The following is a 19,461-nucleotide window of genomic DNA, read 5'->3' as shown; positions in this document are numbered from 1 at the left end:
CAAGTAAGCCCTTTGCATTGTGCTAATGGCAGCAGAAATGTGTAGCAGTGCATGTTCAGTGCTCCATGTGGAAGGTGAATGCCAAGTGTTCAGTAACAGAGTATTGCTCAAGTACTCTATAACTTGTGTAGTAAAAGCTATTACAGAGGTCATCATAAACTCTTGGACATTTCAACAGTTGCTGCTTTCTGGGATGTTTTCACCTTCTAATTGAAGATCTTTTTCTTCCCTATATCAGGTATTGTACTTCAGTAACAAACTTCCTCGTAATGGGAGGATTTATGCTCCTTGCAAAGCCAGCGATGTAAGCAAACCTTTACCATTTTTTGAACATTTTTATCAATTAACTGTAAAGAATTGAGAGGGCATGTGTGTAGTAATGACCATGCAGAGACTTGCTCTCAGCATACTTGAGTACACTAATTCCTTTTCCTTCAAATAAAGAGAAAGTTACCTCCTCTTAACTGTGATAAAGAATTTAGGTTAAAATGCTGCTGAGTTCATTTAGTTCATCTTGAAGGTGGAGAAAGGAGGAAAAAAAAGCTTGTTATTGGGATTTCCTTCAAAGAAACAGAGTTCAGGTCATGATTTTTTAAAACTTTAGATAAATGAAGTTAAATGTTCATCATTATTCAGTGTTAGTGTTTATTCTTTCAGACATTGCTGTCAAGAAAATACCAAAGAAAATTAGCTCTAGTAGATTAGATGAATTAATTTCATTTGAATTCTTTAAGTTTATGGAAGTGCTTTAAAATGATGCAAAAATATTTCTGCCTGTGCATCTTCTCTGCCTCTCAAGGTTTCTTTGCCCTATTTCATGCTGTAAATGTGAGGAAGGAATTGTATTTGAAGGACTGAGACAGTACAGTTGAGGTTTCCAGATCCTGAAGCTTTTCTCTTATTTCTGTAGAGTTTTTGCCTAGGAAATAAAGTAGTCATGCTGGTTCTCTCACCCTAGTGCTCTGAAGAAGTTGTACTGAGGGTAATTTTTAATTTGTCTGTGGAATTGCTGCCTTTCCTTCACAAATTCTGTAACTGGGACTAATTCAGTTAATGTTTATGGAGCGCTTTGAATGCAGTGTAAATTACGGTACTGGAAGTTCTTGGAAATGCTGGTACCTAGGACGAAGAATATTCTGCCCTCTGAGGATCAGTGCCAAAGTCTAAATACAGCATCACCCTGCTGAGAGATACTGAGAATCTTTTTTCATTGGTCAGGATTTTTAGGGTGACTTAGAGGAAATCTTAGTTCAAGTATAAGCTTGTTTATAATTCATACTGAAATAACCCAGTGCTGAATTCATCACCTCAGTTGTCACTGCTGGGTGTCACAGCTTCTCCTCCTGCAACCAGGGTCTCATTAGGTAAATAACACTTCAGAGAAGAGATGTGTGCAAGTTTTGTCCTGCTTCTTGCAAAGGAAAGTTAAGAATATCTTTGATGCTAATGATGAATTTCCCCCCCACTCCTTCCCTGAGGGATACTGTCTTAAGTAAATGGTTAATGGTGTCAGCCCATTTTTATGGATGTTCTGCAGCATGAATGCATTAGATGTAGTCCTGACTTTAAAAAAGGTGCCAGCTTCAATGGAAGTCTCCATAGTTGGCAGGTTTTTGAGATGTCCTCTAAAACAGTAGACAAGCTGTAATGAGTGTCTATTATTATTTGATGCTTTTCAACAGAGAAACCTCCATGTGAGTATCTCAAAATTAAAAATAGCAAGCTGTCCAGAGGCATAAATTTAAAATTAGGAAAAACAGTCTTCTCTCAAAGGAAGACTTTATTCCTAAGGCTTGTTCAGTAACAGTTCTTAAGTACCACTAGCAGACCTGGACAAGGCACAGTAGTTTGTGTGAGATGGCATCTCACTAATCGTGTAGCATTCTTAGGGAGCCTGCTGTGAACTCTGATCTGTTTTGCTGTCCCTGGGGCCTGCTTTCTCAGCCTCACCTGATTCTTGCAACTTGTGGTTTAACTGTTTCCCAGCTGGATGTGTTTCAGTGCACCTGTCCTGTGTGCCAGCACTGGTGAGCACACACCTACAGCAAAGGAGAGGGAAAAATAGATGTTCTTTCCTTTTAATGAGGAAATTCTGGGTTTATCTGCTAATCTATTGTCTTCAGAATCATTTCCCTCTTCTTCTCTGAACTAGATTAGTTCTCCCTCTTGGAAATCAGACTGAGGATTGAACAGATTTCCTGCCTTTCTCTGAGGAAGGATGTAATTTCTGTAGTTAGGGGAAGAACTGCTCAGTTGCCTTGAACAACAGAGGGAGAAGAAATTATTTCAGTATATTTAGGGAAGTGCACTAGAGCAAAGTTAGGATTCTTTCAGGCCTTCTTGCATGAATCAAGAGTGTTAGAAACTTGCTACTCTAAAAGCAATGGGGATGTCTTTCCCACCTGTTTGTTCTGTACTCATCAAGTGGTAAAGAGGAAAAAGGCAATTGGTTACACTCCAAGTGAGCAACATAGTCAACCTCCTTCAGCCAGTTTGATGACTGAGCATATGAAATTAGAAGTAAAAAGCAAGTCTTGTGTTGCAGTTTTAGCTACATATCTTTACTGCTGTACTTCCTGAAACTAAATTGTAAATAGATGAATAAGCAGCGTGCATGCACTTGCCCTTACAATTTTTATTGGTTTATGATAATTCAAAAAGGGGCAATCTGGGCTCATTTACATAACACATCACTGATGTCTTAATGTCTTTTTTCTTCTCTCATCCCTCTGTTTCCCAATGGTCCCATCATTTAGGGACTTCTTGAGTAAAAACCAGGAGCTGTTACAGAAACTGTCTGAGAAGAATGAGGAAAACCTCCAGCTAGTAGAAGTTTTGAATGCTCTGTTTTTCATGCCATTTGGACGACTTCATAATTATGCCAGAACTTTGCTAAAGCTTGCCACGTGTTTTGAAGTGGTAGGATGGTTTTTCTATCTATAGTGCAATAAATAAACACATGAAACTTATAGCTTGGAAGTAACTGTGTGAAGCAAATGCCAGGTAATTAAAACCATTTTATTCCTCAGAGGAGCTACTTCAAACTTGTATTTGCTGCAGGGAAGATCTTGTAGATTTATTTGCATAATCTTACACCACTTGCACAAATCACATGACAGGTAGAAACTTGTTATTCTGCCAGAACTTGTTTGTGTGCCTGAGTGCTTAATTGCAAATACATTGTTTTGGTGTTTGCCTGTTGCTTTTCAGTTTCATCTGGCATCATTGCAGCTACCCTTGGCTGTAATACTCTACAAAAAACACTACATATATATACATATATATTAGACTTTTACCGCCCATTTAGATGTGTATAATTACTTTGTTTTGAAATAAAAGATGACTGAACAGGCACAGTAACTACTTGTACATTTAGCCCAATATTGTAATTAGTAATTTAGTAATTTAGAGTATTGTTCCTGCAATTATGAGTACTACTTCTGGGACAGCTTGTTGAGGTGCAAGAAAGTAGATCATGTAATTGTGTATTAATCATTCTCCTTGTATCATTCAGGGACCTTCTTGTGATTTTTAAAAACTATCAGGACACTAACAGAACATGTGACCAAAAAAATAACTGTCTGCTCTGCTTATTACCCAGACCAACTGTCATGCCCTTAGTGCAGATTTAATAAAATGAGCAGTTGTGTTGCAGCTTGGTTGGTGGTGTTGGTACAGGGGATCAGCAGCACCCTCAGCTCTGCCTTACCTTGTGCCCTACAGGCATCTCCAGAATACCAGAAGCTGCAGGATTCTAGTTCATGTTATGAGAACCTTGCTGTCCATCTTAGCAGAAAAATGAAAGAAGCAGAATACACCCTTGGCTTCTGGAAGACCTTTCCTGGGAAAATGACGGTATGGTGATGATTTCCAGTCCATCTGCAGCTTGAATCTCTTGCTCTTAGTGCCTGTGTCTGTTACTGATGCTGCTGTCCCAGTTGCACTTGCTGTGTTTTCCAGCTGGTGTTGCTGTAGTGCTCTTTACTTTGGAAAGGTTTGGAAAGCTTTCCTGTGAAAGACTAAAGCACTGACCTTCAGTCACAGTCAGTGAGGAGTGGGACTGTGTCATTTTGTGCTGCCCTCCTGCAGGACTCCTTGCGGAAGCCGGAGCGGCGTTTGATCTGCGAGAGCAGCAACCGGGCCCTGTCCCTGCAGCACGCGGGAAGGTTCTCTGTGAACTGGTTCATCCTCTTCAATGATGCTCTGGTACATGCGCAGGTGAGCCAGCTTGCAGCCAGAAAACCTTTTCTCTGCTTCAGACACCACATATTTTGCATGTAGTGAAGTTTTTCCAGTGTAAAAATAAATCTGACATTATGTGTCTTTTTAACATTTGATTGCATTGGCCTGTGGCTGGCCAATGTTTTCTGTTGGCTGTTGCTTGAAGCAAAGTTGGTGGAAAGAGTCCCTAATGCTCAGTTTTTCCTAGTTCTCAAACAAAGGGGGAAAAATAAACCATTTGGAAAAAAGTGGGGCTGGGTTAATGGATCAGTAACTGGTGATGTTTCCCTTCTCCTTTCCTACAGTTCTCAACACACCATATCTTCCCCTTGTCCACACTGTGGGTAGAAGCTCTTTCGGAAGAGACTGGTAATGTGTGAGTATTCTTGCTTGTGGTGCTGAAACATGCTGATCTTTTGGGAGAAAAGATGAGCATTTTGTAACCAATTACTGTGAACTTGGAGTGGAATGCAGTGATTGCAGCCATATCTACCCTTTTTTCTTGTTTCAGAAAATGTATTTCTGTGTCTTAAAAACAGTTGTGTAAACATCAGAAAGATTAAGGTGGTCGAGAGGAAAGCAAGTCTTCTTTCTGCTGCTTCTTTTTATTGCTAACTTTAAGGGAATGCTAGCTGGGGTAGGGAAGAGAAGGCACAATATCAGTGCTCTAAGAAATCGTGGGGTTTCAGGATGGAATTTCACAGATTAAAATACTTTTTCCCTGTGTAGGAATGGGTTGAAGATTACAACACCTGAAGAGCAATTTGTTCTTGTTTCTTCAACACCACAGGAAAAGGTGGGCATTTCTATAAATTTAAAACAGCTTTAGTGATACAGATGAGGCTTTTTCCCCCGTTGTGAAATCAAACTTGGAGAAGGATTTTCCTGAGTATTCCCCAGTACTGAAGTCTTTCTGCAGCTGAGTGTGCAGGCTGGCTGTGTCCGGTGCCTGAGTGTAGCAGTGTTGCAGTGCACAGCACTGTGCTGAGCAGTGCCAGTGGCACGATTGTGCTTGCTGTAAAGGTGAGAGCCAGTGCAAAGACAGCTGCTGGCTAAATTCTGTCATGAACCACTTTCTGTTTCAGACCAAGTGGCTGAGGGCAATAAGCCAAGCAGTGGATCAGGCCCTTAGAGGGACTTCTGACATGGTCCTGTATGGAGCTGGTGGGAATGTGCCAAGACAGGAACCTCCTATTTCTCGCAGTGCCAAATACACCTTCTACAAGGACCCTCGATTCAAGGATGCTGTTTATGATGGGAGGTGGCTTTCAGGAAAACCCCATGGAAGGTAAAAGCACTGGAATGCAGCTGTTGAAACCAAAATGAAGTGGTTGCTGTAGCAATAAGTAGGCTCACTCACAGAAGGTATTTTTAAAGTGCAAAATGAACTGATTATCTTACATATTTGCATGGGTTTGTGTTTTCCAGAGGGATCCTAAAATGGGCAGATGGACGAATGTACTCTGGGACTTTCCGGACTGGGCTGGAGGATGGGTAAGATATCCTAACCACTTGTGGAGCCAGGCAAGAAATACTTTTTGTTGTAGGAGCAAACAACAAAACCTTTTTAATTAAAGATTTTGCAGTGAATCTTACTGGCCTGTCTTACAACATAGTGATGCATCTTCTCTAGTGTTTTCTTTGCTATATTTCTGGTAGAGCAAAGGTTTAGTAATTTAGCAAAGAGACAAAATCTTGAACTGAGACTTCAGGGTTTGGGTGAAAACTAATGAGAGTATGTGATCTTGATGATGAAGATACTAGTACAGAGGAGACAGAAAGTAGGCTGAATGGAAGGTCTGAAACAAATAAAACCACTTGAAAATAACTCAATATATTACACAGCTTTGAATTAATCTGTGGACTGCATTGCCAAGAATCTGCTTGGAACACCGTTGAGGCTGAGTTATTAATTTATTTCCAAAGGCATTTTTATCTGCATCTTGTGAGCAGACATGCTTGTATTGGGCAGGATAAAAATATGTGAGAAGTCTTAATGACTTTGAGATATATTTTCAAAATACTGGGTTGGAGGGGAATTGAAATGGGGTCTGACCACAGACAGCTTTTTAAAATTCCTCTTGGCTATTGGTGTAATGTCAAACTATAAAACAAGATTAGAGCTTTGGTCATTTGTAACTAAGTAACTAACTCCTGGAGATTTTAGGGTTGTTGGAGATGGTAATACTGCAAACAAGTCCCAGCCAGAAAGAAATGGATTAGTATTTAGCTGTAATTGCTGAAATTATCAAATGTGTATACTTGTATTTCAGCATGCATGTTATTGTCCCAGCAGTTAAAGCAGTGTCATGTTGGGAGGACATGTTCTGAGGAGAACCTTCAGAACTGGATTTTGATCTCCTCAAGAGATGAAAATCAATAAATACAGTTGTGTATCTCATTCTTTTCAGGCATACTGAAACTCTGAATAATTCCTTGTCACTGAGCATTATTGGAAGCTAGCATCTTTTGAAAAAATTTTTCTATAGCAATACATGCCCTTATCTTTCCCTGGAATAGAGTGTACTTGAATTATCAAGAGCTGAAGAAAATAATAAAGGTAGAAGCAGTCTTATGATTTGAAAAGACTCATGGCCTGAGAAAAACACTGCATTGTGGCTGTGAGAGCAGTATTTATAACGTCGCAATCAAACAGGAGAGCAGTATGGACTAAATTGACCATCTAGTGATGCTGAATTCTTACTTTCTCTTATAAAAACTGTCATCTGTGACTGCTGTATTTAAAGATGCACAAAAATGAGAGAGAGCATTCTGATTTTAGAATTGCTCTATTAATGAAATGTGCTGGTGTTACAGCTGCTTGTGTTCCATCTCTGCCCTGGCAGGTATGGGGAATACAGAGTGCCTAACAAAGCACTGAATAAAGAGGACCATTACGTGGGATACTGGAAGGAAGGCAAAATGTGTGGGCATGGAGTGTACAGGTAACTTGTGGCACTTGTGTTGCTTGCACTGCATGGCTGCAGGAGAGCAGGGCTGATGCTCTGACCAAGGCTCTGTGTGTAGCTTTCCTACGTTGCAGACTTGTGGTTGTAGTTAGTGTAGCTTATTTTCGGCTTTGCTCACAATGCAACTTGTACAGTGGTCAGTTGTTAATGTCTGCTCTAATGTTGCTGCTACCTGGCAATAAGAGAGGATTCTTTACTCTGAGACATAAGTATCACCTCCAATGGCCTTGCTTGTTGGGCAGAGAGTGGCTTTAAAACAATAAAACATCCAAAGACTTGTATTAAAGGATCACTTTTATCCCAAACATACTTTAACTGTAGTTGCTGTTTGATGTGGTTGTAATGCAGTTCCTAGAAGGAAAAAGAGAGGGTTTATCTGTTTGGGGAAGCACTCAGCAAAACAAATCAATGAGAAGCTCCCAAAGCAGCCCCCCAGCAGAGCAGCAGATGAAGGGCTCTGAGCTGTTGCTGTGTTGCTGTTGCAGCTATGCCACGGGTGAGGTGTATGAAGGGTGCTTCCAGGATAACATGCGGCACGGGCACGGGCTGCTGCGCAGTGGGAAGCTGACCTCCTCTTCTCCCAGTATGTTCATTGGACAGTGGATAATGGACAAGAAGAGTGGTTATGGAGTTTTTGATGATATCACAAGGTAATGCTTCCACAATCCTTAAAACTTGAGTATGCAATTGCAAAAAGAGTAGGAAAGGATTTGATTTGTGAGTACCAGGAATACTGCATGTCTTTTTCTTTCTTCTTAATTGCTGGGCTTTCTGGGTTGATGGTATAAAGAAATGAGTCTAGGAACTGCTTTTTGGTGCTGCTTCTGGAGTGAGTGGTGGAGGGATTGCGCTGGTTTTTTGTCTTGTTTTCTGTCATACTCCTGCCTGAAAACTAGCTCTGAGTATGGTGTCTTATTGAGGCGTTGTGTTGTGCATGTGCTGAAAGTGTTAAGAATTCATGTGAGGAGTATTCTTTCATCTCAGGCCTATGAGACTGGGTTGTTCAGTGGCAGATAATGGTGCTCATGAATTTCAACTCATGCTCAGGTTTTCCATTGGCTTATTCTCCCAGTGCAGTGGAGGGAAGATGCTTCCTCTCAGGGCAGATTACTGAAATGATGGTCTCAGAGACAGACTTGCACTAAATATGTGCAGTAAATGAACCCTGAGCACACATCAATATAATCTGTCTTTCTGTCACCAATTTAATGGTTGTTTTTCTGGAAAGAGCTTTTGGTGAATGCCCAAGGAACTGTTGCTGGTTAACTGAAAGCCCACTTGAAAAGCCAAGCAGGCAAAAGTCTGGAGTGTAAAGGGGAGATGTTTTTCTGAAACAGAGCTGTTGTAACATCTCTAGGTATTTCCTCGTGTTGGTTTTGCACTTAGTCTTGCTCAGGGCTGGTGGTTGTTCTTACTCTGTAGTGCCAAGACGTGTCTGCATACTTTCTTTAGTCATTTATCTCCCTGGGACAAATAGATACCAGCTTTTCTTGCAAATCCTCTCACCTCCAGAATTTGTAAATGCAATGTTAATTCAAGGTGAAGGAGGAGTGTGGCATTTGCTTTTCACTCCAGCAGTACTCAAACATGAGTGAGCTGCCCTGATGCAGTTTTGCTTCTGGTCTTGGGGAGGTAATCTGTGTATCTTTGTGTCCTCAGGATTTGTTTTCTGCACTTATTCTGCAGCCCAGACTAAAAAGGAATAGCTGCAGACACTATTGCCTACTGTCATTTTTGCAAAACAGTTATTTGAACAAGTGGGACTTTGAGTTTCCATCCCAGTAACTGGGCATGCACAATCTCTCTCCAAGGGCCCTTCACCCAGCAGAGGCCTCTGTAGCTGGCAGGATGAATCATCAGAGCAGCTTCCTGCCACCCCATGGGGCCAGTCAGCTGGGAAACACCCCTGGGCTTAGTTTAATGCTTGGACTTACTCTCTTTACTATAAATATAGTTTTTCCTGGGTACATTTCAAGGAAAATGCTTGGTAACAAGCAGAATTGTATCAAATCAATGACTAGTTTTCCTCTAAAAGCAGAAAAAAAGGCCTTGAGAAGTTAATTTTTTATTAATTGCATGGGGAAAATGTCACATTCTCTTTCAGAACAACTGGAAAAATAGGTTGTTTGGAAATATTTGAGACTTGCACTAAGTTTCAAACAACTCTAGCCTGACAGCTATGCACTTATATAAAGAAACAAAAGTATTTTAAATATCTGAAAGAGGCTGATGTTTATTTGTAAGCAATCTTTAATTGTATAATATTTTTTTTTATGTTGTGACCTTTTTTAGGCTGTTATATAGAAACTTGGTAAAATATGATATGTTTCTTCACAATATTTGTACTCTTAACATTTCAAAAACATCATGTATGACTTTCTAGTCTCCTTCCTATTCCCCAAGAAGAATAGCTTGGTTTCTTTTGATTTTTTTATTCTCTTCAGTTTGAGCCATCAGACTTTAGGTAAAAGAAATAAAATCTTTGGCAAAACAAGCTGCACAAGTTCCTTGGGGCGTGCAGTGGGCTTGGCAGGGCTGCAGCACTGTTTCAGCTCATCAGCTTGCTTGGATATGGCCAGTTTGAAATGTGAATTGGAAAAGAAAGTTCACTCTAATTTATTTGTATCAAAAAGAGTCTGGTGAACCTCAGCTGACAGACCCAAAGCAAGCGCTCTGTGACTCTCTTCTGATGATTTCTGTAATGGTCATTGTGGCTGTAAAGCCAAAGAAAGAGTAGAGATGTACTATTTAGGCTCTGTTTTCCCCACTTCATTTTTCTTCAGAGGAGAAAAGTATATGGGAATGTGGCAAGATGATGTTTGCCAAGGCAATGGTGTTGTGGTTACTCAGTTTGGACTGTACTACGAAGGAGCCTTCAGCAGCAACAAAATGATGGTGAGTTGGACACCAGACCCTGGGCTTAGGGACTTCTCCTCTAAGTGTGGCAGCTTTCTGAGGCAGATGAGTGTGTGTTAGGCTGTGGAAACTTTCTGTTCTTCTAATCTTCTATTGGCCATGCTTTTAGAATTGCCTTTATTGTCCCTGCTCTAACCTAGGACTACTTCAGAAAGAGCTTAGAATTTACTATTTGCTAAGAATTAAAAACAGGTTTTCTAAAGTGTATCTTTACATCTTTGGTCTGCCCTTCTGTTATAATTGCTGCTTTGTGTTCTTTATGATTCTTTTTGTAGGGGACTGGAATTCTGCTTTCTGAGGATGATACAGTCTATGAGGGGGAATTTTCAGATAACTGGACTCTGAGTGGAAAGGTCAGTATTGCAGTTGTCACTTGTAAACTGTTAACCATCTAAGAAAATAAAAAGGTTGTCATTTGATTCCCAATGGATTTTAGTTAAATGTTTTATTATCTTTTCTCAAGGGAACACTGACCTTGCCAAATGGAGATTATATTGAAGGTCTCTTCAGTGGAGAGTGGGGATCTGGAATAAAAATCACAGGAACCTACTTCAAACCTAGTCTGTATGAGAATGAGAAGGACAAGCCTAAAGCACTGTGAGTGTTGAATAATAAATAATTAGTATTTTAAATAATAAATGTAGTTCAGTATTACTTAGGAACAGAAAGATTGTCTTTTCTCAAAGACCGGTCAAAAATACTTCTTCCAAAGAAACAGTGAGGTTTTGAAAACATTTTTCCTCTTTCTTGCTGCTAAGAAAATAAGATAAACATACTGTTACAGTTATTCTTGCTTTAATTACTACTTGAATATGCAAATAATGGCATGAAATTACAGGACAGCTGATGTGCTGCTACTGTGATGTAGCAGTCTAAATTTTTTTTTTTGTTTATGTTGGAACTGACTGATAGAACCTGACTTCATGGCTGCTGCTGACTTCTGAGCTCCTGAGAAAGACTTAAGTTCCATTAGAATGGTTAAGTTGATAACAGACCTCTGCCTTCTGCCAATTACTTTGTTAGCAAATTAATGAATTTTATCATTTAATAATGCCAGTGGGGATATATTTGGACAGAATTGACTAGATCCTCCACCTCTTCCAAACAGTGTGTAAGAAAATAGAAGGTTGCTGATTTGCAGAAAAACATTTTAATACTATGGCAAAGATCACTTTGAAAAGTATCTGTAAACCCCTCTGTATAGCAGATGCCTTAGGGCAATTTGCTTAATTATTTCTGGGGGAAAAAACCAGAACATGTTCAAGTTCTAATTGATGTATCTTTGAGTAAAAGAAAGCAAAGTAAAGAGTTGATGGTGAGATGTTGGTATGTGGTAGCACCATGTAATGGTTTAGCAATTGCTGTGTGGGATTCAGTGTCTTGGAAACGTGCTCTGAAATTTCAGATTAAAATGGGAAACACAGCTCTAATATTTTTACATAGATTACTTGTCAGTTGGCTTCCTGAAGCTTTCACTGGTAATTTCTTTTGACAGTGCTGACACCTACAACAGCATGCAAGTTAAGCAGAGCCTCCCTGCTGAACTGAACACTTGCAGCCTTTGCAGCTGTCTGCTTTTTACCCCAGTAGGGAGTCTATGAATAAATGTATATACATATTTTTGAGGATTGCTTGTGAAATAAGGGTTTCATCTATCCTCTTCTGACTGTCTTCAAGTTGAAAATCTTCTGGTATAATTTCTGAAAAGGTTTAGAGCCTACTTTTTCTGCTTTGTGAAACTGGCAGCATGGGGAAATTACCTGTGTTGCTAGTTCTCATCTCAAATATGCTGGAAGAAACATTAATGAGAGGTTTGACAATTTCTGACACTTGATTTAGTTCAAGATAGACCTGTTAACCCTGACAGCACTTGCTTGTTTTGAGAAAGCTTTTCAAAGCCGCAAATTCATTATATGTCTGAAATATCTTTATCTATATACATGCAAAGAGCTCTTGGTTTTCTTCTGGCTACAGATGATCCCTGAGCATTGTCTGGCAGTGAAAGGATGCCTGAGCTGGTTTTGCTCTCTATCAGCACATCCCTAACATGCCCTGCAGCATTATCTGTAGCTGCTACTTTAGGGTCAGAAGCTGTGTAGCCATCCTTGGTATCTATGTGGCTGTGCTACTTGGACACTCCAGGACAGAGAGATACTTGGGACTTACTTATGCTGTGTGCTTGCTATACAAATGTGTCCTGAGGCTTCTGAATGGATACCAGTGATAAAGATAAGCACCAGCCCTTTGTTGTACCATTTCCTGGAAGGATGCAAGAAAGAGTAAAACTAAGGTTCATAGCTGACCTCTAATGTAGGTATTAGTAGTAGGTTCTAACTTTATTCTTAGTGATAAAACTTGGCTCACAGTAGAGTCTGTTAAGTTTCTCAGCTTTTGGTAAAACTGTGAGAGATGAGATTGACATTAGCCATGGGTGGTTTTCAAGCTGAATGTGTTGTTTCATTGCTATTTGATTTTAACAGACCCACTGGTCATTTTATTAGGCGGAAACTTGGGATCCTGGCAGTGTCCCCTGATGAGAAATGGAAGGCAGTATTTGAAGAATGCTGGAACCAGCTTGGCTGTGAGAGCCCTGGCCAGGGGGACAGATGGAAGGCTTGGGACAACATTGCGGTGGCTCTGACCACCAACCGACGGCAGCACAAAGACAGGTGGGCTCCTAGAGAATGTGTCACCAAGCAAGGGAGGATGGAGAGGGAAACTGCAATTGCACTCAGCTCTAAACTTGAAACTGGCTGTCAAGTTTTAGTTAAAGCAGCAGCAAATCCCAAGTGAAATCATAACCTTACTGCTCTGCACTACAAACCCTTTCAGGGACATGCTGGTGTTTATTACTAGTTGAGTTGTTCATGTCAGGGGTTTTTCCCCATTGTGTGTCTCAGCCTGTACAATGTCTGTCTTTTTAAACTGCAGCCCGGAATTACTGAGCCGCTCACATACTCAGACACTGGAAAGTTTGGAGTTCATTCCACAACACATTGGTGCCTTCACCCTGGAAAAATATGAAAATATAAAAAAATATTTGATAAAGGTATTGTGACTGAAACGCTCACATAATAAGGCATGACAAGCTCACTTTGTAATACCTTTTCTAATTACTTCCATATTTGCACTCTTGTAATCCATAGTTCATGTTTGCTCATCACTTAATATATTGAAGTACACAACTAAGACTAAAATAATTGAATACCTAATGAATGATCTCTTAAAGTCACTTTCTGTTCAGTTACTGTTTTCATTCTTTAATGTTGGATCCCAGCAAAGCATCTTGAAATACTTGCTAATTTTTGCATGTTGATTTTAAGAGTACTGAGCAGATGACTAGTCCAAGTAGTAGCACAAGTTCTTGTACTGTCTTGACTCCTATAAATTGTGTTTAGCTGACACAGAAATTTTATAATTCAAATGGCAATTTGTTAAATATAGCTCATTTTTTAGATACTTGTAATATTTTCTTGAAAGCCTGTTGTTGAATCTTTCACCCATCTGTCTTGGATTCCATTTTTTTAAACTTGTTTGCCATTGACCTATCTGACTGGCCATTTAATATACATTGTCTCAGGCTTGTGATACTCCTCTGCACCCCTTGGGCAAGCTGGTGGAAACGCTGGTAGCTGTCTACAGAATGACCTATGTTGGTGTGGGAGCCAATCGACGACTGCTGCAGGAGGCTGTAAGGGAGATCAAGTCCTACCTCAAACGCATCTTCCAGCTGGTCAGGTAATGAGACTCATTTCAAACTGCTGCTGAATTCATGAAAGCTGCCCCATGTACTGAAGCCGTCTAGTGTTGTACAGTTTAAAGGTGCTGGCGTTGTAACTTAATTTTAGGGGTTGTTTGTATTTTCCTATCTTTTTAAGGAGTCTTGAATATTTTGTCAAAAATGGAAAAACTAAACTAGTGTGTTACATCCTACATTGTATTTCAAAATGTGGCTGTAAGCAGCTCACCTGGAATATGGATTTACAGTTTAGTGTCTGTGGATATCAGTGCTGTGCAAAGACAGTGTTCAAAGGGTATAGAACACTAGTGAGGATAGGGATCCCAGTGTATTCCATAAAGTTCTTACAAATGTAGCATTAAAGTTCTTACCAATGGATGAACAATCTTCCTATGAAGAACTGGCTTAGCTTCTTGAGAATGTGTCCTGCCAATCTGAAAGCAGAAATACTCCAAATTACTAACAGTTAGAAGCCTCGTCTGGAGGGAAGTGATGTTAATGTAGGAAAGGTGTCCTTGTAAGGGAGGGGTTGGCTAAGTTTTCCTCCAGGGAGCTGGTACTCTATGTGTGTTACCTGTGCTGTCTTAGCCCACCATATATTATTTTTGCTGTCTTTTTTTTCTCCCGTCTTGCCTTAGTGCTGAGATCTGTGGAAACGTGTTGATGTGACCTCAAATGCGTTTACGTGTTTTGCCTTTTAGGTTCTTGTTTCCTGATCTCCCGGAAGAGGGCAGCACAATTCCATTTCTGACAACGGAGCCAAAAGGAAGGCGATCGTTTTGCAGTGGGAAATCTGATTCCAGATCGGAATCTCCTGAGCCAGGGTACATAAAGGAAAAACAAAGCATTTGTTGCATTTTTTTTTTCTTCTTTGGGGGAAGAAAGATAAACAGTATTCAATTGATGGATCTAAGCAGTGGTTTTTCTTCCCCTTGGGTTGTGATGACATTCTGATAAGCAAACTTCCATGTTATGGTTGTAATAAGCGCTTCGTGCTTGTCCGTGCAGTGGTTCTTTGCTTTTGTCTGTTATGGGTAAGCAAGTTAAGGTTTGAGCCTGGGCTTCAGAAAAGCGTTTTGAATAAGAGCACTGGAGGTAATTTATAATCTTATCAGAGTTGCTATTTGGTGGATTTGTACTTATTTCTTTACTCTTATCCCTCATAGAATAGGCTCATGATACATGAAAGATTTGTTCCAATGATTTTCATTCAATTTTTATAGATAACTAGGTTTTTTATGTCTTCCTTTGCAAACCACCCCTTCTGGTTTTTTGTTGCAGCTACGTGGTAACCAGTTTTGGCTTGCTGCTCCCTGTGTTACTGCCACGCCTCTATCCCCCTCTGTTTATGCTCTATGCCCTGGACAACGAGCGTGAGGAGGACATTTACTGGGAATGCGTCTTGCGCCTAAACAAACAGACTGACCTGGCTCTTCTCAGCTTCCTGGGAGTGCAAGCGTGAGTACAGCAAAACAGAAACTGCCACAGGTTATGGCATGGCATTAAGTAAAGCAACTAAAACAAAGTCCCAGCTTTCTAAAGTATTTTCTCTGATTTAAATGCATCTAGACATGTCTTCAAGCTAATTAGAAGGGTTGAGAGTGAATCAGACCTTCCCTCTTCCAAAACAGGGAAGTGGAAGGGATGGGAACGAGGTAAACATTGATGTTGCTCCAAAATCAGAGACATTTCAAATTACAGTTTCCTGGGTACCTGTGTGAGGTGTAGCTGATCCTGGAGGAAGGGCTGTTGTGTCTCAGAACACAATGACTTCATTCCTGTAATGCAAACAATACATCAAGATTATGTTTTCTCAGTGGACTATGTTTCTTGCAGGAAGTTTTGGCCAGGAACTGTTTCCATCCTTGGAGAGAGCAGAAAGGTATGTTCATTGGGCCTTGTTTACATGTTTTGCCCAGTGGTTCTTTCTGAAATCTGAAACTGAAATCATCAAAGTGATCAAAGAATTTTTGGCCAAGCTCTTTGCTTAAGATATGCCATGTTATTATATTTCCCTTAAGTTTCCCTATTATTTAAATACTATAGTAATGACTTAGCAGGGACACTGGACTTGATCTCCAGAGGTCCCTTCCAGCTCCAGCCATTCTGTGATTTCTTACAGTGGCCATCAGGCCAGCTTTGTCACTCACTGACAGACTTGGCAATGAAATCAAGAGACCTTTGCTTGGTCTCCAGTTATGAAAGTGTGAGAATGAATGTCTAGCATAGAGATTTTCAAGCTGCTTAATTAAGAGAGTTATATCATTATATACTTTCTGCTTAGAAAACATGTATAGTTTACATTCTTAATCATTATCTTGTTGAAAGAGCCTCAACACTGAACAGTGGGGGTGCTGAACCTGCCTGATAAATCTTACCATAATTACACAGGTATCATCAAACACAAAAGATGCCTGCTTTGCCTCTGCTGTTGAATGTTTACAGCAAATCAGGTAATTCTTTGTAATTTGTCTTTCAGTGTTTCACTGTCCCTGCTACAGTAGTATCTGGTTTACTTGACTGGGATCCTTTACATGTCACTCTTTTTTGTTCACCTTTGTAAGAGAAGTCACTAAGACATTTTCCAGTTCTGAGTAAAGATGCAAATTCTCCTGCTGGGGAATGAAGTGTTGCTTCATGAACACGACTGAAAGGTGTCTGTGGGGCACCATTTAGAATCAAGGGCATAAGGATATCTATCAAATACACATGTGCATTTCCAAACAGCTGTGGTCAAGTCACCTGAGCATGGGAGGCTTTTCTGTGTCTGCTGCGCAAGAATTTAAGAAATTAGGAATATTTTAGAAAGGAATTTTTCCCCTTTTACTACTATATTAAAACACCATAAAAGTGTGAAGAGAGTCTCCCTTGCAGCAGTGTGCCTTGCTGTGGTGCTTGTAACCTGGGTTCTGTGCAGCCTTGGCAGCCCTGGCTGCTGCAGTGTCAATGTCTGACTGACCTCCATGGGCACGGGGAGGGCCATGGTGGCCAGCAAACCCTTCCTAATTTAGCTGCAGATCTCTCACTGCTTACTGTTATCCTGGTTTGCTTTTGCTCTCCAAACAGTACCACATTTACCCCAGCTGACAAGCTGAAGGTGATCCAACAGACTTTTGAAGAGATCTCCCAGAGTGTACTTGAGACCCTTCAGGAAGATTTTCTGTGGTCCATGGATGACTTATTTCCTGTTTTTCTCTATGTGGTGCTACGAGCCAGGTAGGCACCAAGGGTGGCATCAGTCTTAAGTGAGCATAGGCAGGACAAGGACTTCTGTGTTAAACACTCCTGCTGCTTGTTATAGGATTACTTACTGGCTTTTTGTAACTATAAATTCTCCAATTTGACTGTTTGCTTTGGTCTGAAAAAGTCTTGAACAGTCTTTATTGTGAAAAAGCCCTGAATTCAGAATTCAGAAACATTATACTGGCAACTTGTGTTCCCATGTTCACTTTCCCACTCTCACATGTGGCAGGATAAGGAATCTGGGGTCTGAGGTGCACTTAATTGAGGACCTGATGGATCCCTATCTCCAGCATGGGGAGCAAGGCATCATGTTCACTACCTTGAAGGTATGAAAATTATTCGGAGTTATTAAAGGCTTTCTTTGGAAATAATCAGCTTTTAGCAATGAAGATCAGCTTAGGACAATTATATGAACATTAGGCTATAACTTCTTTGACTTTAATTGAAATTTTTTACTAGGATAGGCAAGGAAATTTAATGTAAAGTTTTGGCTAACCTCCTAATTGCAGGTACCTCTAAGAAAAATGGTGTAATGTGCAAATGTGGATTGCTCAAAGGTAATATTGGTTACTGTTGGAGTGTTCTAAATGCTCACTTGTCATTCCCCTGCAACTTAACAAGCCTTACTCTCCCTATAAAAACTGAAATGAAGTGCTTCTTTGGAGATTAGCCATTCCATTAAAGTTTAAGACTAACATTACATCAAGACTTTCCAAGAACGCAGTTTTAGGGGGAAAAAACCCCACACTGTCACTCTCCACATTTTATTAAGTATTCTTATCTTTTTAAGTATGGGAAAAGGAAGAGTATGTGTTTGGAAGAATATCCTCTTGTACACTCAGACATTCATAATAGAAATACATTGTTTTGGTACCTCAAAACGGTTTATCACGTGGATCTTGGGACAAGTCAGCAGTGTGGAGCCTTTTAGTGGTGTTGTTTTGGAGGGAGGCTGTTAATCTCAAGTTTAAGGAAAAATCTTAAACTGAAGTGTTAGGTTATCATTTTCTGTCTGTGCAAACTCAAAAAAGTTGAGTTCCAGAGGATTTTTTAAAAGACCTATTAGTTTCATAATGTTGCAAAAAAGGAAGGTTTGCATTGGTTCATATTTACTAAGGAACCTACATGGTGGAAGCCAAAGTAGAATCTAATTTGCCATGAGTGCAAATGTTGTCTGAGACATTATATAAAGTTTCTGATCCTGGCTGACCTGACCCAGTGCATATTTGAGCCATCATTAAGAAGTGAATAACTCTCAACAGGCAGTCAGGGTGATGAAACCCTTTGCTTTTCACTCTGAGTGCTTTTGAATTGTTTCATCCCTGCATCCTTGTCCTGTAAAAAATATTTTCTATTTTTGAGTCCTTCTGTCAAAGACAGGCTGTGAAAGTATGGAGTCCTAAATCATGCTATCTTGCTTGATTAGGTGTTGGATATAATTAGTAACTTAGTCTCCTGTTGCTCATTTTGCTAGCTCATGTATCAGAAGGTTCTCATGTGTTGAGTGCCACCGTAGCATCACTGCTTGTAGACAGCCTTGTCCTCCGTTTTCTTGCATAGGGAAAAAAATCAACCTTTTTGTGTGTGATGCTTTGCTGTGAACTGGCAATTGTGCTAATCTGAGCTTTGTTTTCATTCAGGCATGTTACTACCAGATTCAACACGAAAAACTGACCTAGACCATCATTTACAACCTGCCTCTGTGGGATAATTTGCTCAGTGGAACTTCACTAATAACCACTTCTTTCCTGAAATGGCCCTTAGAAATTACTTGGTTATGGTTTTGCTGCTACAAATGAAAATATTCAGTTATTTCTTCTGAACTCTCAGTTCTAAGATTCAACTGAATCAAGACTGCAGCCAGCTTTCTGTGAAGTGGTGAAGTTAAAGACTTGGTTTGTCAAGTACCTACCAAGAAGAAATACTTTCCTGTTCTAACAGAAAGATAATTTACTCCTTTTAAATTACCCGTGCTGCACAAAGGCATGGCATCTACATAGAACACATGTGAGAGTCTGGACCGCATGGCTTCCAAAGCAGTGGGTTTGTTTTTATTATTCCTGGTTTGTCAGCAGAAATGTTTAAAGGGAATGAATTGCACCACAGAACCATTTGGTCTTCCTGAATTAAGCTGTATGTTTGTTTATTTAAGAAAATAGAAATATGTTAGTATTTATAATGGGTACCTATAGTGTGTTTGGTGATAACGGTTTTGAGGTATCTGTGTTGAACAGCATTGCTGAATGCAGTATTCATGTGCTGTTGTGAAATAATCACACTGTTATGGACTTCTCTATTTACTAGAATTGTAAATATACAGGCATTTACCATTCTTTCTGTTTATGAAATAAATAAAAGGCACTGACCACTTCA

The 19,461-nt window shown here is 40.0% G+C and overlaps 1 protein-coding gene across 5 annotated transcripts in view; it reads left to right on the top strand.

Moving 5' to 3' along the window:
- The window catches only part of ALS2 (alsin Rho guanine nucleotide exchange factor ALS2), an 80,296-nt gene extending 60,835 nt beyond the window's left edge, over nt 1–19,461 (top strand). For 4 of the 5 annotated variants that reach the window (XM_064719124.1, XM_064719123.1, XM_064719122.1 and 1 more), the window contains 23 exons: nt 239–304; nt 2,757–2,919; nt 3,724–3,855; nt 4,090–4,218; nt 4,527–4,597; nt 4,951–5,017; nt 5,307–5,509; nt 5,650–5,715; nt 7,068–7,166; nt 7,676–7,840; nt 9,974–10,085; nt 10,382–10,459; nt 10,570–10,703; nt 12,587–12,775; nt 13,038–13,155; nt 13,687–13,844; nt 14,547–14,669; nt 15,127–15,303; nt 15,682–15,727; nt 16,237–16,298; nt 16,912–17,061; nt 17,318–17,414; nt 18,729–19,461. In XM_064719124.1, the coding sequence (XP_064575194.1) occupies nt 239–304; nt 2,757–2,919; nt 3,724–3,855; nt 4,090–4,218; nt 4,527–4,597; nt 4,951–5,017; nt 5,307–5,509; nt 5,650–5,715; nt 7,068–7,166; nt 7,676–7,840; nt 9,974–10,085; nt 10,382–10,459; nt 10,570–10,703; nt 12,587–12,775; nt 13,038–13,155; nt 13,687–13,844; nt 14,547–14,669; nt 15,127–15,303; nt 15,682–15,727; nt 16,237–16,298; nt 16,912–17,061; nt 17,318–17,414; nt 18,729–18,767 (2,644 nt within the window). In that variant the 3' untranslated portion in view covers nt 18,768–19,461. The remainder of the gene's footprint in view (nt 1–238; nt 305–2,756; nt 2,920–3,723; nt 3,856–4,089; nt 4,219–4,526; nt 4,598–4,950; nt 5,018–5,306; nt 5,510–5,649; nt 5,716–7,067; nt 7,167–7,675; nt 7,841–9,973; nt 10,086–10,381; nt 10,460–10,569; nt 10,704–12,586; nt 12,776–13,037; nt 13,156–13,686; nt 13,845–14,546; nt 14,670–15,126; nt 15,304–15,681; nt 15,728–16,236; nt 16,299–16,911; nt 17,062–17,317; nt 17,415–18,728) is intronic. The other variant, XM_064719126.1, reaches the window with a different exon arrangement.

The sequence above is a fragment of the Zonotrichia leucophrys genome, chromosome 7, assembly GCF_028769735.1.
Source record: "Zonotrichia leucophrys gambelii isolate GWCS_2022_RI chromosome 7, RI_Zleu_2.0, whole genome shotgun sequence".
Taxonomy (NCBI): domain Eukaryota; kingdom Metazoa; phylum Chordata; class Aves; order Passeriformes; family Passerellidae; genus Zonotrichia; species Zonotrichia leucophrys.
The sequence above is the reverse complement of the archived record's forward strand: the minus strand, read 5'-3'. Positions and strand labels throughout refer to the sequence as shown.